At 37.5% G+C, this 24,176-nt stretch overlaps 1 protein-coding gene across 4 annotated transcripts in view; it reads right to left on the bottom strand.

The window, feature by feature from the left end:
* chl1a (cell adhesion molecule L1-like a) overlaps positions 1-24,176 on the bottom strand; it is a 64,968-nt gene that overhangs the window by 25,321 nt on the left and 15,471 nt on the right. For all 4 annotated transcript variants that reach the window (XM_056732982.1, XM_056732985.1, XM_056732986.1 and 1 more), the window contains exons 2-19: positions 15,875-16,063; positions 15,570-15,678; positions 14,863-15,053; positions 12,910-13,035; positions 12,056-12,226; positions 11,734-11,766; positions 11,015-11,114; positions 10,765-10,946; positions 10,318-10,452; positions 9,234-9,374; positions 8,636-8,747; positions 5,756-5,922; positions 5,525-5,684; positions 3,880-4,004; positions 2,525-2,626; positions 2,083-2,280; positions 1,723-1,793; positions 534-756 (exon numbers count right to left, since the gene is read on the bottom strand). In XM_056732982.1, coding sequence (XP_056588960.1) covers positions 534-756; positions 1,723-1,793; positions 2,083-2,280; positions 2,525-2,626; positions 3,880-4,004; positions 5,525-5,684; positions 5,756-5,922; positions 8,636-8,747; positions 9,234-9,374; positions 10,318-10,452; positions 10,765-10,946; positions 11,015-11,114; positions 11,734-11,766; positions 12,056-12,226; positions 12,910-13,035; positions 14,863-15,053; positions 15,570-15,678; positions 15,875-15,992 — 2,464 coding nt within the window. In that variant the 5' untranslated portion in view covers positions 15,993-16,063. The remainder of the gene's footprint in view (positions 1-533; positions 757-1,722; positions 1,794-2,082; positions 2,281-2,524; positions 2,627-3,879; positions 4,005-5,524; positions 5,685-5,755; positions 5,923-8,635; positions 8,748-9,233; positions 9,375-10,317; positions 10,453-10,764; positions 10,947-11,014; positions 11,115-11,733; positions 11,767-12,055; positions 12,227-12,909; positions 13,036-14,862; positions 15,054-15,569; positions 15,679-15,874; positions 16,064-24,176) is intronic.

The following is a 24,176-nucleotide window of genomic DNA, read 5'->3' as shown; positions in this document are numbered from 1 at the left end:
CCCACGAGCATCCGAAAACATGAACACCACACAAGGGTTAAGCGCAACAAGGGTTGGTTATGGGGAAAAGCACTACAGGAAACATAATGCAGTGAAAGACTTTTTTGCAACCGCAGCAAGCAGAACTGTCAAGATGTAACCTTCAGTACAGCTACACAAACCATGTTTATGCGTACATACTGTACTGTACAATGCTACGAGAATAACAGGGACATCATTATGTCTCATACAGAAAAAAAGCCATCCCGACCTGTTGCATCATCCTCAGGACAATGCCAAATGTCAACTAGAGACAAAGGGAGAATTGGAAAATGAAAAGCAACAAATGGTATCGCATGTAGTGAGTACTTGACAAAGAATCTGCCGATCCACAAAGCACAAGATAAAAGCTCAGCAGAAAAGATTGATCCCTGTTAATAGTGGATTAAATCTCTCTCTAGACTAATCTCTTAAACTGAAGCGTTTATTGTTGGCTGATACTGGACGTGCAAGAGGACTGGCTGGGTATTGCATTTATACACTGTCATACTCACGGTCTTCCCCCGAATAACCCGTAACCACTCTGGGTTCTGGTGCCCACCCGTGCTTGTTGTGGGCCTGGATCTTGATCTCGAACGGGACGAACGTCGGGGTGTTTTCCACTAGAAATGAGTGTCTCTTCACCATCTGCTCGTTCCAACTGTCCTCGACCCCCAGAAGCCTGTAGCTCAGTTTATATTCCAAATCGGGACTGTTGTGCTCCACAGGCAAGAGAGGCTGGTGATAAAAGTAGAACTGGGTCAATACACTTGCAAACATTACTGTGCATTTGGATCGTTGAACATTCCAGAAACGTGGAGGAGTGTGTGAGTCTTTTGCTGATGGGTTTTTCAAATTTGGCTTGGGGACATCTTGGCGTTCCTTCACAGGACCAGCCTGAAAACCTCAAGACGATGCCTGCGGAGGTTTGATTTATGTAATCAGCTAAACTGGCCCACAAATGAATAATCGATCATATATTTGACTGCCAGTGACAATTAGATTGTTATCATTTAATTAATACACCAAACGTTCCCAGAGAAAAACTGCTCAGAGGTTGTTCTTTCATAACTCAAGATGTTCTTCCAACAAATCAAATAAAGTACGATTCTTGACTGGACAAACAATTTACATTTAACATGCGTTTTGAAAGTTTTCAGCATGCATTGCAATATATAAAAAAGATGACGCTTTATATATTCATTTATTTATGGGTTGTTGACAACTTAAGCGTACCATGTATCCTATGGTGTGACAGCAAACATTGAGAAAACGGTCTTATTAAAAAAACAAAAGACAAGACGTTTTTTGTTTTTTTTATAGCTTTAATCCAACAGGACAGTGGAGCGACAGACAGGAAGTTATGGGGTGAGAACATAGACTGTATAAAACATGGACATTACAACAGAGCATTAAAATGTCAAAGGAATTAAAATTTGGCCCAATTACGAGAAACTGTAAATGCAAATTGGACACCAGAACAGACATAAGCAAGACCCCTGCGATCTTTTTCCCAAGATGCTGGACTTTCAAGCCAAAAATGTCAATTTGTTTTCCATTTAATTTCATTGTGAGAAATTTCAAAACTTCAACATTTTATGCCTGCTTGCCTAATGTCATTTGCTTTATTCTTTTTTCTAACCCATGCATATATGCATATGTATTCAAATAATTTAACAACGCTGTTCACATTCATTTTATTACCTCCCAGCTGATGTCCATTTGATGTGGCAGGTGACCCTCAATCCTAATGTTTTCCGGGTTCCTGTCAGGAGCTGAACAAATGCGAATATGAATAATTGAACATCTGTCTCAGTCCATGACATCATTTCAGTTTAACGCTGTCGACGTGCATCACGTGTGACCACGTCCAAGCCTTCATTGATAGTCCAAGACAGTGCCCTCTTAAAAGAGCTTAAAAATTTATTGAGCTTTTATAGACATCTGTATAATTTTCTAAGGGTAAATTCTCACAAAGACTTCAAATAAGTGCAAGGTGAACCAAGGAGAGCTTGAAGATGGTAATCTACCAGTACCAAAGGCAATGTAACACAGAAGCCATACCGCAAGAAGGTGTTCTGTATCGTTCAGAGGGCATGCTGGGATGGCTTCTTCCGACAGCATTGAGGGCGATGACTCTGAACTGGTAATTAATGTGGCAGTACAGCGTCAGGGGGGCTGAGAACTGACTGCTGGCGACTCGTAGAAGCTCCTTCCATTTCTCCGGCTCCCAGTGGTTCTCTTCAAACTGGATGATGAACTCTGCTCGCAGACAGACAGCGCGACGGTCATTGAATGTACAGAGTACGTGCTCTCAATACACGGTGAGGCGGTCCCAACGGCAGCCCACTTAAGATAAGGGGTATGAGCAGTGGCTTTCACACCATTTTATTAAAATCTGCTTAAAGCCAAGAGAAACTCCAGAAGAGTTGATGTGATGTGCATGAAGGGTAGATTAATGGAAAAAGTTTTATTTGGAAAAGTGTATTTATAAGGTCTGATGTACCTGTTATAGGGCTGTTGTGATCAGAGGCAGCTTCCCAATGGAGCTTCACGCTTCGCTCTTTCAGATCAGACAGCAACAGCTGGACCGGTGGATCAGGGACATCTAAATCACATTACAAACATAAAAATTAGTTATTAATAAGGTTAATATCATAATGACAACATTTAAAGTAAAATCCTCAAGCTACTCCAGAGGTGTCTTCCTTTATTCAGCTAAACTCAAACAATGTGCTTACATAAATAAATCAAAAATGGCCACCAGGGCTAGGAGCGTTACTTTAAATATGTATACCGGCAACAAATTATTTTATACAATTATAATCAATAGCATAATTCAAGTATCACAATATAAAAGTAATGTAGTCTGATTGCTTTTAGATTACTTTGGATTTTACTTTAAAATGACTGTTTAATGAAATATTAAACAGCTTCTCATTAACATCTAGGTGTTGAGCTTGGTATCGCAGTCTAAATTCAAAATATTGGAGAGACAAGTTTAGTCAATTAACGCTTCTTCTCAGTTTCTTTTGCTTGTTATCAGAAATTAACTACAGGCTCTCTTCTATTTGCGAATGTGTACCGGAAGTAAAGAGCAGTCCACGGACACGCGCATGCGCAGTATCGTTTGTTAATGTTGTTGCTTTGAAACCGTCAATAAAGTGAAATATTTTTATACAAAAATGTTCAATTTAAAATGTATTATTTTAAAACAAATTCTTTCTTTTAAGATCTGGAAAGGTATGAAAGTGAGACAATATAAGATAACTGTTATTTTCCAGTGCACTATTCCTTGAAAAACACTAAGAGAACATGATTTCTGTTACAGGAGGACATCTGTAGACTCTATCAGGATTTCAGCTTGTAGAGATAAGGGTGAAATGGATACATTACTGATTTTAAAGATTAAAATGACACTACTCCAATTTGCTGACTGCTTGATGAACATTTGCCATACAAAACTCAAAAGCTCTACAACCCTGACAAGCTCTAATCCCATTGGCTGCCTTTATGCAACTTTTGAGTGTAACCAGTTTTTATCATCTCAGCCGAAACCAAGTCGTAATTACAAGGCGTCTAATTACAGCTTTTGAAGAAGAACTAAAAACTGGATTTGCTCAGCCAGTTCAGTGTCATCAAAACTCTGAAATCCCTTTGAGGTTTTGTTTGAGCCATTTACTGTAACAGGAAGTAACAAAGATATCCACATGTGAAGTTGTGTGTTCGAAATAATCTATACTTAATGTAACAAATTATAACTTTTAATTCAAAATGTAAATATGATAAAGCAATCTAGCAAAGTATTGTTATTTAGTCCCTGAAGTTCTTTTTATATATTTCAGAGAGGATGTCACTTACCTAACACGGTTACATATGCAGAAGCCTGGTTTTGGTCCAGCGATGTTCGAACAATGCAGGTATAATTTCCTTCATCACTATGGCTCACATTGGTTATCTGGAGAGTCCCATATTCTATGGCATATCTGCAAATGAAAACAATTGTGTAATCATGTATTTCTGGCATAAGCAACAGAATCCTGTTCACTTTTCTTCATGTAGTATTCCTAGTGTATACTATAGTGTATGCATTGACGTTATTTTCCCACATGAGCACCCTTGCGTGCCAGGACATGTTGCCTTGCATGGTAAAACACACAGCAAAATGGCTGCTTTTATTAGGATAAACAAAGAAATCGGGACTAAAACACACAGTTATTTGCTGAAATTAAAAGCAGTTGAACTCGATGGTGATCCTTACAAAGGAACCAGTTGTCCTTGGACACTGATTTGTTGCGTGACATACATTTCCTTATATTGTAAGCAGCCCTTTTCTATAGTGTTTTGCCACTCAAGGGAGCGTGTTGTGTGTGTTCACATGGGAAAGTGACGTCAAGTTCATACACTGTAAAAATAAATTCCGTAAAAAAACTGAGATTTTCTGTCAGCTTGACAGAAATATGCCGTAAAGTATTTTTTTCCTGTACAATCACAAGATATAAGGATATATATAATAAATAGTTTTCCCTGATTTTCTTGTAAATGTGCTGTCTTTTTCTTTAATATTATAGTTTTTGACCGTATTTCAAAAATAAACTGTAAAAAATAAAATCTTGTAAAAACAATTGATTTCCCCCCCTGTAAAACTACATGTTTTCCTCTTTTTCTTCTAAATGTTTTACCCTTTTCTGTGATTTTAAGTGTTTTTTACTGTATTAATATTTAATATAATAAAAATCTGTCAAATAAACTTGTAAAATTATGTTTTTGTCAAATTTTATAGGGGTTTTGTACAGTGTACCTTCTAGCATCTTGAAGCATGGAGCTAACAGTCACAATAACACAATTTGACACAAAATCACAAGACAAATGTGTAGAAGATCCTTTTGGAAAAGAAACGAGGTTATAACCACTAACCAATAGCTGAAGCACCTTTTTATTTTCAAGAGAGACATTCATCCAACAAGGGTTTAGTAATACTGATAAAAGCTTGCAATTACATTGTAATCTTTTTCATGAGATTACATCGTCATTAGATTGACTCATGATTATAAAGTGCTATTACTTAATCCATGATTCTGGCACTGATAGCTATAAGTACAATGTCTGCAAATTCTTCCTGCTTTGATGACACTTCAATAGAATTGTATTCACTTAAATGGATATTTCACCCATAAATGAAAACCTTTCATCATTTTTTCACCCTCATGTCATTTCAAACGAGTATGACTATTTCTTTCTGCTGCAGGACACAAAAGGCGATATTTGGAAGAATGTAACCAAACAACATTGACCCCAATTGACTTTCATTGTAGAAACTACATAGACATTTCTCAAAATATCTTCTTTTGTGTTCAACAGAAGGAAGAGTCCCATACAGGTTTTGAACCACATGAGCGTGAATAACTGATGACGACATTTATAATTTTGGCTCAACTTAAATGCACTATGAAATTCTTTATAATTCCTCTATAACAATATACAACTACTCAAAATGTTCACCAACCCTTCTGAGAGGTTAGAGATGATTTGTATCCCATCCTTTACCCACAGGACCTCCAGCTCTCTGCTCAGGGTGGGGTCGGACTTCACCTGGCATTCAAGTTCTGCCGTAGATCCTCTTTCAACCTTCATATCCTGAGGAGCTTCTACAATCCAGGTTGAATCTATAAACAGCAGAACTTCATTTTCAATACCGTCAATGAATCTTGCAGAACATAAAAAAAACGTGCTTAACCTTTGACGAAGAGTTCAGTGAAAATGCTGGCCGTGCCCTCCGAGTTGTTCGTGAAACATTTGTACTGGCCCATGTCTTCCTTCTCGACTCTGTGAATCTGCAGGGAGCCGTTCTTAAGGAGAGAACATCTCTCCCAATCTACCGAGCCCTCTGGGTCTTCTCTTGTCCTACAAAACAAACATTGAACCCTTCTCAGTTCTTTCAGAAACAGGCGCCCATGGGAAAGGCCTTTAACGCCGTGTCTGCAGGTACTCTGTTGATAAGACCGAACCCGGCGTAGCCTAGTTTTTTAGCTATAAACTTGACTTTCAAAATGAACTAAAGGTTTTTATACGAGTACAAATACGATTGCAAAAGAGTGATCCTCCGGAGAGCGCAGGCATCTCAAAAGGGCAATAGATTTTTCTGTGTCTTTTCCCAATATATTGTGCCGATTTTCTTTATTTAATGCACTTGACCCCACTGGACCCCACTTGCTGTCGGGTATTTGTGTGTAGCTACTGTCATTCGGCCATTATCTGACAACTATTTAATATAATACCCTTCTTTAAAAAGACCTGCAGCTGGTGGACCAGCATAGCCACACGTTTAAATATTTGCTGGACAATCAGCCTGCTCCTTCTCTTGACGCTGTTGGCATGTTCTGTTTTCCTGTTTGCCCTTGTAAAGCTGCTTTGGAACAATGCGCTATATAAATAAAATAAACATGAATGTTCTAGTTGGACACTCCTGGTAGATATCATAACTACTAGGGCTGTGTATCGGCAAGTACCTTCCGATACAATACATATCACGATAGATGGGTCACGATACAATATATTGCTATGTATTTCAATACGATACACATTTGCGATATATTGGAGTACTTTAAATAGAAAATAGAAAAAGTAGACCTAGAGATACAATATGCTGTGCACCACCTGGGTTTTTTTGTAAGGATAAATGTAAAAACATCCCTTACCTATGCAGAGTGGCCATGATGTACGATTGATAGAATCAGAATCAGATATCAGAATCAGAGGTTTGGGTTCCAATACTAAAGATTGCGCCCCTAAAGTGGATTGACCTCCGCCTCTAACAGAGGCATGTTACATTTAACCGCAAAGCACAATGCACATTGAGTCTGAAATTTGAGTTCGAAATTTCTGCATGTTAAAAAATAAATACTACCTCACGTTGTGTCAATCACATTTACACACTGCCTCCGATAATTATATTCGATTTTCTACGTTTTTCGCTTCCGTAGAAAGCATTTTTAGTGGCCATTTTTTACAATTCACAGGCATTGTACAAATGAGAGTCAAATACGAAAAGACGCATGCGAAAATTTCGGAACTTTATGTGCAAAGACCTTAACACTTCACAATAAGGCGCTATTTGTTAACAGCAATAAATGCATGAACTAACTTAAACCAACAATGAGCAACAGATGTTTTTCAGTATATTTTATGCTAATACCTCAAAAAAGTTTTATATCAATGAATGAATAAATAAAACTATATAAAACATGAACTGCATTTTTCTTATTGTTTACAACAGTTCTTATGTGTTTACTGGTAATTTATTCAGTAATACTTTTTTGTTTTGTATATTGTTACGGTTGAAATGAAAAAGCTAAGAATTTTATAAATTACTCCTGATGTTTCCTATTTATTGAGTAAGAATTAAATAACAAATTTATGAATATTTGGCATAAAACGGAAAACAAAAAAAAATTAATAAGTTTGATTTATTAGCCTGTAAATAATTCAGAATGTTGTATATTATTCATTTTGTGGTGAACAATTAATTTGTGTCACAAAATAGCATTTACTCAGAATCTTAAAATGTGCTTCTCTGCAGTGAGTTACAAAACTACTTTTTTACATCGAGTCGACATGCAGTAGCAAAACAAGCCTCTTTTTTTAGCATTTGATTGTCTAGGAAATAGGTCTCAAGTTGATCATGACCTCTGGCTCATGGGAATTTTAAAAAAATCTTGTAGGCAAGCATTAGTGGCTTGAATCTTATACGGGCTTCAACCGGTAGCCAGTGGAGAGAGATGAAAAGGGGAGTCACGTGAGCCCTTTTGGACTGTTGGAAGATGAGGCGTGTTGCTGCTTTCTGAATGAGCTTGAGTGGTTTGATAGCCTTTTTAGGAAGACCAGCAAGGAGAGCATTGTAGTAGTCCAAACTTGAGATTACCAGGGCCTGAACAAGGAGCTTCAGTGAGATAGGGTCTAATCTTTCTAATGTTGAATAAGGCATATCAGCATGACCGCGTTGTCATTGAAGGACAGCTGTTCACCAAATATGACTCCGAGGTTCCTTGCAGTTTTGGAAAGATTGATTGTGGTATTGCCTAGTTGGATGGTGAGATCGTGCTACACCGTGGGGTGTGCCAGAAACACGAGTTGTTCTTTCTTGGCAGGGTTCAGCTGGAGGTGATGCTCTTTCATCCACGCTGAGATGTCTTCTAATCAGGCTGTAATGCAAGCTGGCTAGCTATATATCGAGCTATACACGATTTAAGGTTGAAAACGCTGTATTTTCCAGATACCGTGCATGTTTATGTGTCTGTTTATACCACGAACTGGCGTAGATTTGTCGGGCTGTGGCTACACGAGGCATATTACTCACGTCTAGGTGAGCATTCGCTTTTAGATAAAGATGCATCTTTTGTTTCCGACACTTTAATTTTTGCAATTTAACATGTCTAACACATGCATGGGCAACTTATAACCCACCATAGACACAGAAAAACACATATTGGTGCCCCTTTTAACATCCATGTGAAAGGTTAAAACATCTTGCTATTTATCAAACTGTTCAAGATGTGCATGATGTATCATCAAAAGATTTCTTGAGACTCTCGCAACTTCACCCCAGTTCCTAACTCACCAGTGAATGGTGGCGAGCGGAGAGCTGAAGACTTTACAGTCCATAATCACACTCTTCCCCAACATGGTGGCGTACTCCAGATAATTCCGTGTCAAAAGCAAAGGTGGGTGATCTGAGGGAAAGCCAAAACATAAGTCAAAACATGTACGTGCACGGACACATCAAACAGCCCGGGCGGCATATGGCTCACTTTAGTGTTGTGGTTTGAAACAGAGGCATCCGGAATACTCCCGGATTCACAATTAAACTTTAAAAAAAGCAATTTGCATATAAAAGAGCTCTATTTTCCTGCCAGCTACAAACAGAAAAGAATGTGGCAAAAGTGATTTGTGTACACACACACGCGCGCGCAGTAGTGTTCTTCTACAGTATGCAATTACTAACGAACAGCTGCTTCACACCCTTAAGCCACGACACGTCATATCATAATCAAATCCAGAAAAACTTCAATGAGAACCTCCATCTTCTCTTATGCTGCTATGATTAAGTGATGTATGTAAATGAGGTGTGTTGCTCACCATTTTTGCGCACAAAACATCACTATACCATATCAGCTGACTCCAGATTGACTCATAACAGTGTAAAATGAAGCACTCACTCATGACCAGGATATTAGCATTGGCGATGATGATCCCGTGTCTGTTGGAGGCCTCGCACTGGTATACCGCGCTGTCGCTTTTCTGGGCTCCGTGTAAGATTACGCTGTCATCCAGCACTTGCTGATTTGTGGAGGGTAAATCTAGGAAGCAAGCGATTTTGAATTGGCAGCCATAAAGTGTTATAGACTAGGACTTAAAACAGCCCTTGGGCTATCACAGCCAAAGGCAGATCTCTTAATTCCAATAATCTATATGTTTAAATTTTTCAAATGGGTGTTCAATATGTCCCGTCCCTCCCTGGTTCATAATTTGTTTCATCACATAATAATTATAGCAACAAGATACGTGCAAGGTGACCTCATAAGTGACCCCGTTTGTGAAATCCAGGCTGAAGTCGTATAATCAAATTATGATATTATGAGCCATAAAAATCATGTGTGTTTATTGCTGTAAATCCTGTTGGTTATATAGTAATCGATTTTGCGATACAGTCCTCAAATTTTTCATATATAATATAATGAAATTAATGATTTGATTAAAAAGAAATACTGAAAGTCGTAAACATTGATTTCAATCTTTGACGTGGCCTTACTCTTACTTATATTCAAGACATCAAGGTTATATTTTTACTAGGGATGTCAAGCGATCCATCGCATCAAGAATAAGTTAGTGTTAACATGATATGTCTGTGTACGGTGCATATTATTTTTTTATATATTATATATTAACACATATATGTGTGTATAAATATACACACGGCCCTAATTTTTACAGAATGTTTAGTTTACATTATCTTAGTTGGTTTTGTGTAGAAAACAGTAAATCGCAAAAAATAACTAGCTGGCTTTTTACAGACTGGGTCACAGACTCATTACTGTGTTTTCACCTAACCTCAATACATTATTTTACAACAGCATGTCAACTGTGCCTACATATTCATCGCAGTTTACTTTGTATAAATCATAAAAAGTGTATAAAAGCAGAAACAACAGACCATTCAGTAACACATTATGCATTGGCTCTAAGCCGACAGATTCAATCGAATGACCATAATAAGGATGGGAGAGCGAGGTTAAAACACACCATCCAGAGGCCGCCCGTTTCGTTTCCAGGTGATTGAAGGTTGTGGTTTTCCTGTAGCCGAACACTTGATGTGGATGTCAGATCCAATCTCTGCTAAAAGATCCCTCACTGGCTCCTCCTTCCAGCTGGGGGGCTCTGAGAAACACAACATATGTATGGGAATCAAACCATCCTTTTGTTAAGAGCAATACTGCCCTCCTGTGGTTCAAATTGATAGGGATTTTACAATTTTGCATGGTGTTTTATCAACCTTGAGGTTTGTCATTTAAATAAATACAAATTTGGTGTTTCGTGGTCACATATACTGTATAATAAACATATACCACAATAGTGAGACACTTACAAGAAGCTATCCAAAAAATACTTATTTTAAAATTCCCTGATATTTTCATTTTATATGACTATAAAAAGTCACATGACCATACGATCTAGAGAACGACCACGTACCCTCCATAATAACATGGAAATGCCGAACATCTTCTCCAACAGAATTCAGTGCCGTGCATGTGTATTTCCCATCATCCTCTGGCATGATGCGTGGAATGATCAAAAGCTTCCCGAAGTTGTTGATAACTGCATGCTCCGGTAAGATGCCTCCCATCTTAGTCCACTGTATTATAGGTGTTGGCCTGAAAAAAACAATGTTACTCGTGAAAGTGCTTTTATCTTCTATGTGGTCACAGAGAAGTGAACTTACAGTCCTTCTGCGATACACTCCAGCTGAAGCTCGTCTCCTTTTTTTACATGACTTGTTGAAAGACCTAATGGTGCTATAATGTTCGGCTTCCTCTCTGGAGCTAAATGAGAGTGAGAATAGTAAAGCAGTAAGACGAATGAGAGGAATTTTCTTGACATGGTCACGCAAACTATGATGGACACAAAATGTGAACTTCCTGTATACAATAAGACAGAAGAGATGTGTTATTTTGATTTTATTTGACATGTTTGACACATTATCTTTTAATGACACTTACTATAGAAGTAAACAGAAATGGAAAAACTTTTTTAAATGCTTATGTAATAATGGCTGGTTAAAGAAAAGCCAAAAGGCAGGTCGCTTTTGCATACTTAAAGTGATAGTTCTACCAAAGATAAAAAAATGCGGTCATCATTTTCTCACTCTCATGTCATTTCAAATCTTTATGACATTCTTTCTTCTGCAGTACACAAAAGAAGATATTGTGAAAAATGTTGTTAACTGGCACCGATTCACTTGCATTGGTTTTGTGTCCATGCAATAGAAGTGAATGGGGTCCAGTGCTGTTCAGTTAACAACTAAAAAGATCTTATTTTGTGTTCTGCGGAAGAATGAAAGTATGAATTGACAAGTGGGTGATTGAATTATGACAGAATTTAATCTTTTGGCTGAACTTTCACTTTTGATATGTTTTACTAAATATGTGACATATGACTCACCCCACATAACGTCATCATCCTTGCTCGAATTTACTGGAACAAAAGAAGCATTTGCATTTTTAGCTCATTTAAATGATAGTAAATAACACACGCAAATGTCATCTATTAATAAAAAAATAATTTGGACATTTAAGCTTGAAATCTTCAATGCAATAGATACATATATTTTAGTGGCATCTGTGAGGAATTGATCCTTGACTCAAAACTAACTAGCTACTCCGGCAATTATTTTAATCCAAAAGCAATTTTTAGTGAATGTACAGAATTAAATCGTCTAGTTCAAGTTCTTCTTTTCATTTCCTCAGAGAAATCTGCCACATACTTGTCCTGACCCTCACAGCCATGCGTGGCTTCTGAACGATGGTGCGTATCTTGGGAAAGGATGCAAAACAGCAGTAGTCATTGTGGCTGTCTGGCGCCAGCGTATTAGAGAAGTACAGGTTTCCGTTCAGGCCCATGGACACCCTCTCGTCCTGCTTGATGTGCTTCAGATCTGAGAACAATTACAAGGGGGTTGGTTGGACTAACATGAGCAGCAGGGCATTGGAGAAGGCAACCATCCACACATCCCAGAAATAGCCCCTTCTGACAGACCTCACGACAGATAACAAGCAGCGTGAGAACAGCTTTGAATGTTCCTGCGCCCCCATAGAAAATGTAGGAGGTTCAACACGATCCGAGTCCTTTTAAGCTCAAGTAGTGAAGTGTGTACGGTGTAATAAGGCCTTTCGTATCATAATAACAAGCAATACTATTCTGAAAAACACACATCGGGATTGAAAACACAACACTTACGGAGCAGATTTGCTGGTCTATTAAGAAAAATAAGTCTTATCTACTGTTGTACTGATAGTTTGCTTTAAAGGATAGTACATGCATGTGTATGACAAAGACATTCTTCACAATTTCAACTGAAACATATTTACCATCATGAGCCTGTTATTAGCTGAGGCGTTTTTCAAGTCTGGCAACATTAAAATGGGAGTTGTTGAATAGTATACATGTATTGTTTTTTTGCACTTCAATCACAGACATAGATATGATTGACACAATAACAGAGGTTGAGGCAGCTTAAGAAGTCTGAATAAGTGATTTTTAACCTAACAACTGCGTAAAAATCAGTTTCCATATAGGTTCACATCATGAGATGGATTTAAGGGGTCTGAACTACAGTACCGGTACAGTTCATCCAGTACAGTTGTCGAGGTGGAACCCCTGTTGGCGGGTTACACTCCAAGAGCGCTGAGTCTCCCTCCTTTACATCCAGTGGCTCCAAATTCACTCTGGGGAACTTGGGCAGCGCTGTGACCAAACACAAAATCAACACAAGATACGCTTTTTTATAACACAGCTCACCAAAGAAGTTACAGGCAAACACCAGGGCACCAAAATGGAAATGCATGATGCTTGCAAACGTTTAGGTGTAACGTTCTTAAAAATGTAACATCTGCAGGATGCAAATCCATATTTCTCTAAATGAAAATATTGTTTATCGGAACATTGAAATAGGACAAAATTCAGGGGTGGTTTCCTCTATAGGGCTTAGGACTAGTCCTAAAAACTGAAAACACTCCACTAACTTGTCTTAAAATACCAGCGACATTGTTTTGTTTAAAAATGTAAAAAAGTAATGTTTTTATAAGGCAAGTTTGTAAAAATTAAAGAAATGTGCTTATTTAAAGGAGCAATGTGGAGATTTTAGCAACATCTAGTGGTGAGGTTGTGAATTGCAACCAACGGCACCCCTCCCTTTCAAAGCACTACGGTGGCTGACACGGAACTAAGATGTCATCATATTTTTACTTCTTTGCCGAAGGAGATAACATATTTACGAAACGCGTTCAGTAGAGCAGTTTGTCCGTTTAGGGCTACTGTAGAAAACAACATAGTGAATAACGTGTAAGGGGACCCGCCGTGTGAGTAAATAGAAATAGCTGATTCCAAGGTAATAAAAACATAATGCTTCATTATGTAAAGTCTTTATACATAGCAGTGCATATTATATTGCATTTCTGTCAATAGATCCTCTAAAACATTACACATTTGACCTTTAACTAAGGCCTAGTCCTGGATTAATCTAATCCCTGTCCTGAAATCCGCCCCTCAATGTTTGCATAACCTGTATACAATACAATACAATACAACCAAGGTTGAAATTAAATTGCAAACAAAGTTATATTCATGTTTAAACAACACAATGCTACTGTTTTGCACTACATGTATTTTAGGAAAGAACTAGCCTGATTTTTCAGTTTCCACATGTCTTTGCGTTCTCTTATTGCTGTTGGGTGACTTAATGTCATGCCACAAAACCGGGACTGGAAAAGAGGGGGGACACGGGGGAACGGAGTCCAGGTAGTGAATTTCAAGGTGGTACAGTTTTACACCTCAAAATGGGAAATCTTCCCATTGATATAGGACATCGGATTATTGTTTGCTGTAGGATATACCATAAAGCTGCACTAGCTGTTGGGAGCTGTATAAAACAGGACAGGTGTCTTGAAATGAACTAGAAACCAAATGAATGGAAAATACTTCAGGTAAACCTGTAACATTAGAAAATCATAAAAATGTCAAAACTAGTAAGCGGCATCATTTTGGATATGCTCAAAATGACACATTATGTACATTTCTGGAACGGAGATCTTTTATTTAACCGAAATATTTTGCTTTTCCATCATCTGGAAAGTTTTTCATCTTAAAAAAATTACTATCATGGGCCATTTGGCACGGTTACAGCATATTTAACAACGTGGAAAACAGGATTAGAATTGATGCCTTAATATCAGTAAGGACAATGTGTCTTCCACCCGCCAAGTTTTCCTGTTATTTTAATATATAAGAATAGATAGTATTAACTTTTATAACAATATTAACTGCAAACTACTAAGAAACAACTGCGTTACCATGGCAACTAACAAGTGACTAATCATGAGCGGCCCCATCACGATAGGTGTTCCACCTGCACGGTTAAGCGTGGTTACCTAACTATAACAATGAATACAGGGTGGGAACAGTTTGTACTAGTATATGTAAAACGCAACTGGATCTATTACTCATTGTTTTCAAAGATACAGATTTGTTTCATGATAGCAGTTGAAATGAACATATCTATGAAGAATGACTTACATGGCACAATAAATTCAGTTTCATCTGATATTGCAGTTCCAAGCTTGTTTGTGGCGTAACATCTGTACATTCCCTGGTATTTCACTTTATCTTTAGTGTTGGGTATCACAAAAGTCCCATAAGTCTCTTCTGTTGTGAGTAGAGGGTCTTTATGTGGGTAAAAATCAATTCCATTTCTTGTCCAATGGTAGCTGTTCGAGAAAAAACACGTCGTCAGCGAAATGCTTATATAACAACTATTAAATATAATTAGTAAAATGACCTCAGTCGGTTACAAATATCAATCTGTCCACCAACTTGAGATTTCACCCCAAAATAACAACACATTATTTATTCAAACTTCATATCATTCCGCACTTCTATCGATTTCTTTAATCTAAGAAAATATCAGGTGTGATTGCTCATACATACTACTTTCCAAGTTTAATAGCGTTATGTTTATTCTAGGCGTGCATGTTGAACTTTCACATGTTTAAAGGTACTGGAATGGTTTTTGGTCTATTTAGCAAACAGTAGCAGCCATGATCACTATAAACTGTTGTACTTGAAATTATTGGTTTGTGTACTGGAAAAAACAAGTCAAACAGGATACAGGTATGTCAATTTACGAGTGTGAATAGATAATGACACAGTATTTAATGTCAAACCAAAGTTAATGACTTAACAGGAAATGCACTGCATTCATAAGTACATGAGATCTTACTCACGTTGGACTTGGGTTGCCTTTGGCCTCACACTTGAGGATGAAGCTTTCATCATACGGTAAGGCAATGAGAGAGCCTGAGGTCTGACCGGTGATGGTCGGGAGCTGCTCCACTATAGCGAACAGGTCAAAAGAAAAAAGAGCCTTACTATTTAAATGCAAATTTGTGCTATACAGGAAACTTCTGGACGAGTAAAATTTTCAGCAACAAGTACTGTTGGATAATGGAAGAACTGTCATGGAAATGAGCGTGCATAGGTGTTGTCATTTAAAAACACCTGAGAGTAATTTAACTGTCCTGCTACTTACCGTGAGGAGGATAGTAAACACCAAAGACACTGGAGAAGATGATCAACAGGAGCCAGATGCAAAGACGGCTCCCGAGCCCCCTCATTCCAGCCAGCAGATGCCGCACAGAACGGCCCATGAAATATAGCTATTTCCCTTGGAAATTTCCTCTTCGATTGAGCTCTCCACAGACTCGACCAAGGCAAAGATCTTAAGAGCCATAAAAGAGTACAAGAACAGAGAAAGTAATTATAATAAATCCTTTAACGGTGAAAACAAGAGAGGGATTTGAGGCGTTCTCTGTGATTCAGTCCTCGGAGGTGTTTCACATCACATTGGATTTACAGCAGACGAGATGCTTTTAAAAACTTTACAGCGTGGGCAGGAGGGAGAGCAACATGTGAGCACTTAAACACAGGTACTGACAGAAACTTTAGAGTTGCCGATCGTAGGAATGTGTCAATCATGAGTCAAGCAGATGGTCGTTCTTTAAAGATGACATGACAAGCAGTTTTTCCCCCTGTCTTGATTTTTTTTTACGGGAACCTTGCTAACAAAAATGTGTATTAAGAACGTTTTGCTAACATTCCGATAACGTTATAAAAAGGTTCCCATTACATTAGGAAACGTTTTAAATGTTCCACTGACAATTTAAGAACAAAACATTATACCATACTTTTAGAACATTACCGATGACAGCATTTTGTAAAAATGCTCATTCAACATTTCTTTCGATAACATTGAGTTACATTACAACAGTGAGAGAACGTTAGTTAGAAATTTGTTGGGGACCCGTCAGTGTTTGTTAAAAGCGTGTGGTCTTCTATTTATGTCACAGCCAATGGAACCAATGATGTCACTTTCTATATCTACTAGCTACCGAATCAAACTTTTTTTAGATATTTTTTTGCATTTCTTGATCATATAAATCCCCTTAAAGCCAACAGACATTCAAATCTGATTTGAGTCATATTTCTGGAGGGCCATCATGAACAATTCCTTAAAAAGAGAACTAACATTTGAAATACAACCCCTGCAAAGTCTGTAAATGGAGAGGTCGCGAGGCTAAAGTTACAGACGTACTGTCTGGGATGAGAATTTCTCGTTGTTCATTTCATTCTGTGCTGTTTGCCATCACGCCTCCACAAAAGGCTTATAAACCATGAGCGTGTTCACGCCAGAGGCTCATTCCTCGCAAAATCGCTCACACTCGCAAGCAGCACCGAGTCAAGCCCGCCTGCGCAAATTACAAGCATTAACCTAAGATTAGCTCTCCTTATCCAGGAGTGGCCAGAGGAGATGGATTCTCTTGCTCCGGCTCGTGATTTGGATGTTGAGTGATTTAGTCTTTGACTGTCTTATGGAAAGCAACTCTCTGGAGATCATAAAACCTGGAAGCAGTGTTGAAGTCTTCGGACTGGGTGTACTCGGTCTAGAGAACCTACTTTAATGGTCTTGGTCTTGTCATGGACTTGTGTGCATTTTGACTCGGTCTCAACTCGTACTCGAACATGTTCGGAATTGGACGTATGCCCAAGTCCACTCAAGTCCCATCAAAAATATTAAACACATTGAAAGGACGTCCCTTTATAGGCCAAAATGAAAGTTGTTTCTACGCCTTTGCCTGGCGTCTCCTGATTGTCTGATATTGATGTCCAGTCTGTATAAAGTACTCTGTGGATCTGAAGTTTGATATACTGTGATTTCTTTAGGAATTAACATATTCACAAACTGCTAAACCACTATTACACTCAATGACATCAAGAATCTACATATGAAACCCAACAATGACAATCAACAAAAGAGAGCTTCATGCTGCAATGCATGCTGGGTATCAAACTCATTCATGACTCCGAGCATGTATTGCAGTTGATCTGTTTATCTGAATTATTTTGACGATTGTAACAATTGCTGAGGGTTGTATGATGAGTGTTAATGTCAGTGTGTTTGTCAGTGAAACATGTTTGTTTACTTTCTCTCAACACTTGTGAATTGACTAGCCAGAGCACTCAGACCAGTCATCCATTGATCAATAATGTTTAAAACTAATACATTTTATTACAATTTCCATGAAAATAACACCAACTTTTGTAAAATGATCTCTGTCTTTCTCACTGCGCAAGTGTTTTTAAACACTATTACACAACCTAAACAAATTAATTTAACAAAAGTCAAGGATCAAGAGCCCAACTAAAGCAAACACTGTTCACAATAATGGTGATTATTGTGGGTAAAAAAACTGATATTGATTGAAAGCAATTATTTTATTGGATGCTTTGTAATCTTATTTCAATCAAATCATTCAACTCAATTTATTTCAAAGAGTCTCATTTAATTTATTTCCATGTTAAACATTTTTACATTGTACAAAGGTCCCCTATATGTCAATATCAGACGTTCAGAAAACGTCACAAAGGCTCAATAAAGGGACATCTTTCAACATCGAAAGATGCAGAAAATACTTATTTTGGACATATCTTTGGTCAGGGGGAAGTCCTAATTGTAATAAAATTACCTTTACAGCACTTACTATGTGGCCTTTTTTACCCTAAACTAAAATAAAATAAAAACTAATATCAGTAAATAAAACACAGTGTATATGTCATTGTATATTTAATGCACTCTATGAGCTCGGTGCCAGTTTTATTTTTTCCACCAAACATTTAACATGATTTTGAAGATTTCTATAGTTCTTGATTCAGACCTCTTGTCCTCGAACTTGGACTTGATTCGGACTTGCCCCATTACTGGACTCGGTCTTGAATGTGCTGGTCTTGACCACAACACTGCCTAAAAGGACTCAATTGAATAGCATGTCAAATGCACTGCCCAACGTAATGCCAAGAAATGCAGACATGCAGCAAAAATATGTCTATGGGATGACAGCAGCTCTTTAAAAAATATAAATTAAATTGTCCACGCTAAAACAGATAATGAAGACATTTTTATGAGAATGATTAGATTTTTCTTATTCATTTATTAATTTGGCATGAATAAATGCCAACTAAGATTTTATTCAATTAAAATAAATTAAAATTAAAATTAAAATTAAAATTAAAATTAAAATTAAAATTAAAATTAAAATTAAAATTAAAATTAAAATTAAAATTAAAATTAAAATTAAAATTAAAATTAAAATTAAAATTAAAATATTTTAATTTAATTGAATTTAATTTGTAAAAGTGCAGACATGCTCTTGTGTTCTTCTTTGTGTGTTGATGTACTTCCTATTGAATCAAGTAGGAGCAGTACATGTTAAAAAACCTGGCTATTACTATGGCCGACTAAGCTTTACAACCTTGCCATGAAATATAATTTGATGCCTGAATAAAACATTTAAATACCCCCTTGAGCGCATGATGACTCATACATATTTTGATTCCGTTTTCTTGGAAGAAAGAGTCCAAATGTTAAATGTTAATACTGTACCTGTCAAAAAAAAAGTTAATTTAAAGAGTTTATTAAGATAATAGAAAAAGAAAATGCACAAAAACTGACCGTCTAGCACCGGTCTTATAAATAGAGATGTTATCGCTTGTCATTTGGATCTCTATCTTCGAGAATCTGGTGACCTTTGAAGACCTTAACACCATAAAAACCGCATGCACTCCAATTTAATCTACTATTGATAACAGCAAAAGAAACTCGCCATAACTTATGATCCATCATATCATACATGACCCCGAGAGGCTGAGAAAAGAGAAACAACTCCAAAAACTGTAACATAACACAAAACTGCTGAGGTTTACACATACACCTTTCCAATTGCTTCACTGTCCCATAAAACTGCACTATTGAAACTTAAACATCCAACCAAACAGAAGAAGCAAATCCTCTACTTACTTAAATGCATCTGCAAGTTCACGCTCGCAGTGGAACAGTAATTCCTATTTACAGAGAGAGCAGGAGGAAAGCGGTGATTGTATTGAACAGCGTTCAGACTGAGCATCCGAGCTCTCGGTGTGCTCCTCAGACTTATGCGAGCTCATACACACACCAGTTCTAAAACTTGCCGGACCCTCGAGGGAAGCACTAAAGTAGATTCAGTGATGAGACTTATGTCGGCAAATCCCCTTAACAGGTTATGCGACTCGCTGAATATTTGACGATGATGATTTAGGCAAAGACTGATTTGTCCGGATATTCACTAACTATTAGAGGAATGGTCCGGAAAGTGCTGGAATGTGTGGCTTCAAGCATCAAGATCTTAACTTTACAAAGCAGCCGTAAGATTTTTTTTCTTTAAAACTTGTTGTTGATGTATTTGCTTGAATAGCACAGTCAGTTATCCTGACTTTGGGATGTTTTAATGCTTTTCATTGATTTTCAAACGAAAATTGGAAAAGCAGACGTGGTGGCAGTCAAGCCGGAAACAGCTTTGATTAGTGATAGTCTGTCAACGGCAGAAATCCTCTTAACACAATGAAGCCTATTGTCTTAATTCCTAATGCTTTATTGTCGGTAGACAGATGCAAGCAGATTTCATTGTGATGTGACGGAAGCACAAATTGCTGTTAACACAAAAAGGCATATTTTCACAATGGCATTTATAAAGCTCGTAAATATAAAGTTGTGCTTTTCTAAAGATTTTTTTAGGAAAGCAGCACGCTTTGCTTTGTAATGTTTATGGCCTGTGAGACCGGCTTTTTGTACTTAATGCTCTCTGGCACCATATGGCACATGGACAAACATGGTGAAGGACAGGCTCACTTTAAATCTGGCCACAGCTGAACACACATAAACTAACGCATGATCCTGGTGTGAGAACTATGCACACAATGCTGGAAATATGCACACACGGGTCACAAACTCCACGCTAATTTGTCTTTGCATTAGGGCTGCCCCCTTAAAGTTGATTATTTGTTATTTGATTAGAAAACAAGTCAGCGCACTTCTTCCTCAAGGCAACCGGAGTGGCTTCAATATGTGCGGGAAACAGCGCTTTTTTCTGACAACGTGGACAAACGTTTGTGGCCTAATGGTTAGAGAGTCGGACTGGTGACCAGAAGGTTGCCGGTTCGATTCTAAGGGCCACAGGGTAACGACTGAGGTGCTCTTGAGCAAGGCACCTTACTCCTACCTGATCCCCGGGCACTGCAGTGATAGCTGCCCACTGTTCCGCGCGTAAGTGTGTTCACTACATGCTTTGCTTGTGTTCACTATTCTCTTAATCTACAAAGACCAAATTCAGTGTAAACCTTAATAAAGAGTATTGTGAAGAAGAAAATCATAGAACGTGAAAAAAGGATCACAGGACAAGGTGTAAGCGCTTTGTATTCATGTTCTGGGCTGCTTTTCTTTATATAATACGCTTTATTATATGGAGTATACGCAACATTTGGTGTTCGGAAATGTCGCAGGAACGTTAGTTTGTAAGCATTGTCGGAAAACTGATCGTTGTGTCCTCCGTGAAATCGGTGCGGCCGTCTTTAAGAAGAAGCACACTGATGCCAGAGACGAGGAAATTGATAAAAAAAATGAGGTGAGATAATGGTGTATAATTAATTTATATAATGTATTATAATGAATGTATTTATTCATTCCTATTTAGCTTTTTGACCTCCGAATTTTCTTTCGGTGTTTGTCCTGATTCTGCCTCTCCTAGACTTTGTTTTCTCAGTCTCGAGGCAGGATCATGACAGACCCACGTGTTTAATATAGGGAGATTTTTTTTGTTTTTTTGGCTTCCCATATGCTCTCTTCGGTCTCGTCGTTGTTCCCGCCCTCTCGTCTCCTCATTATTGCTTGTTAATTTTTTGATGCACTGCACCTGTTCCCTCTTGATTTGGTTGACCTTTTGTTTGCTGGCCTGTGCTGGTTCATTTTGTATTATCCTCTGGTTGTGTTCTACTCCCAAAAAGACTAGTTTTGTCATGATTCCTGTTTTACTTCATCTCCTGTTATCTCCGTTACGTTATTTGTTATTTTGTTCTCTCTAGGTTTTCCCCCTCGTGGGAAGGTTTTGGTTTTGCATTTTGAAGACTATTTTAGTAACCTTCATGAGTGTTTTGTTTGTTTATTTAAATAAATACTTGTTTTCGCTGTCATTTCTATCTGCGCCTGGGTTCTGCACCCAATCATTGTAATGGTGTTGTATCTGTTATAAAGAACAATGTTACATAAAACATCTTTCTCATCCATGAAGCATCATCTAATGCTTTCTTCTGTAGAACACAAATAAAGATATTTTGAAGAATGTCGGTAACCAAACCACATTTTCCCCAATTGTGTTCCATTATACGGACAAAAAACCAATGAGACATTTCTCAAAATGTCTTATTTTGTGTTCCACTGACAACATTAATGAATGGTGACAGAATTTTTTTTGGGGGTAAACTGTCCCTTTAAGACAGTTAAAACTGATTTACAGGCATCATTGCTTATATGTAAATAAATTCATACCTGAATAGTTTCTCATACCATACTATAGCAACACTGAGGTCTTGAAGACAGATTGCTGCATTGAATAATATGACATGCACAGTGATAACATTCAGATCAATGTTCTTACACGCGCCCTTGAGTAACATGCCACTGTTGTGGGAATGTGCTGTGGGGTAAATGTCTTGACACACCTGCATGAGCACGAAGTCTCAATGTGCCGAGCTAAACTAAGCCATGGCACGGTGACCGTGATTTTGCACAGAAGAACCTGGATTGACTTAGTTTTAAATACGTTTCTGACACCCTATAAGATTTTAGGTATGGTTAAAAGTTTGGGTTAAGAAAACAACATTTTATGAACATTGTCCTTAACATCTGATTGTTTTAAGGTCACCCATGGATAGAATTGGAGTTTGGAGTTTCAAGATTCTTTGACTGAAATGTTGTTCCATTACAAAAGATATTAATCCAACATTAAACTTTAATTCAAGTTTTTAATATTATTCACATGTCTGTGTGATGTTTTAATATGCTATAATATGCAAATTTATCATTTTAAACCATTGAACCAAGTATTTTCAAAATAAAACTGCATTTATTTAAAAAAACTGCATGTATTTAAAACATCATGATACTGTAACCAATCACGTTAACAGAATTGAGCCATAGATATGTCTCAAATATATCTCATGTTAAGCAGGGAGCATGCTTTTACTTTGCATGCAACATACACGTTTTTGTATTTCTGAAACGGTGTTCATAGCATGACAGTTAAAACAAAGCCTCCGCCTGTTGTGACTGCCGCCTCTTGACCTTTGAATAAAACGTGCTCATGAATTTAGCCATCATTTTCCTTACTAAAGAAGTTACTCTTTTTGTTTGCACAGGAGGTTTCACGGAATCTGAAAAATATTTTGTCAAAACAAACAAAGCTTTTTAGGGCAGATAGGAAGTCAAGAAGATCCAAACCGGCTGGTAGAACAAATAAATCGTCAATGTCAGAAAAACATTCATTCACGCTGAATGCCACATCACAAAAGCACCTGTAATTAGAAGCAGGTACGTTGGCCCATTGATGTAGCTCTTTTCAGGCTGCGCATTAGTCTAGTGACAGAAATGTTACAGGTACATCATAGCACCTGTCTTGTGAAACCAACAACTTGAGAAGTTACAGCATGCGGTTGTAAGTGTTGGCTTCTTACACGTGTGAATTGTTTTTTAGACAAGTCACAACCCATATGTTTATTTCCACTACACTTTCTCTCCCACCATTACTTTTCTTCTTTCTATCTGTCATACATATAAAAACCACCACAAAAGACAACTGCCACAATTAAAAATGTTATAGCATAGAATACACAAAATATCAAACCAGGTGACACCATACATTTTTCTTTTTATATACACTCTTGGTCAAAAGAACATGTACTCACTTTCATATTCATATTATTTCCACAGTTTAGAAAAATAGTAAGCTCATAAAAAATGTGGTATCACAGTCATTATTCAGTCAAAGTCATCAATTTCAAAGATGTTTTTATTTAATGAACTTTTTCTTTGTAATGGAAAAAGTTACTTTTTGCACAATAATATTAAGTGTACTTAGACTTTGGAAAGGCTGTGTTTATCAAGACTTTAAATGATAAAATCAACCGGCACCTGTGGTATTAGGTATTCTGCTAAAACACTGTGACACCTGCGAAAATAAACTCATCTTGGCACATGTTGATAAAAGGTAGTTAGAAAAGTAAAGCTAGTTCGAAGAACTTTACCATCAATAGTTTGCAGATGGCACACTTGTTGTCATCTGGTGTCGTGAAAATTTTCATTTTGAAGTTTAACTCTGGGCCTTTTTTTTATTTCCACCTGAATTTGGCATATCCAATTTTAAATGAAAACCATATCCACAGTGGTGTAAACACACTATTTTGGTGTCATA

This window comes from Triplophysa dalaica, chromosome 20, assembly GCF_015846415.1.
Source record: "Triplophysa dalaica isolate WHDGS20190420 chromosome 20, ASM1584641v1, whole genome shotgun sequence".
Taxonomy (NCBI): domain Eukaryota; kingdom Metazoa; phylum Chordata; class Actinopteri; order Cypriniformes; family Nemacheilidae; genus Triplophysa; species Triplophysa dalaica.
This window is presented reverse-complemented; position numbering and strand designations above follow the sequence as displayed.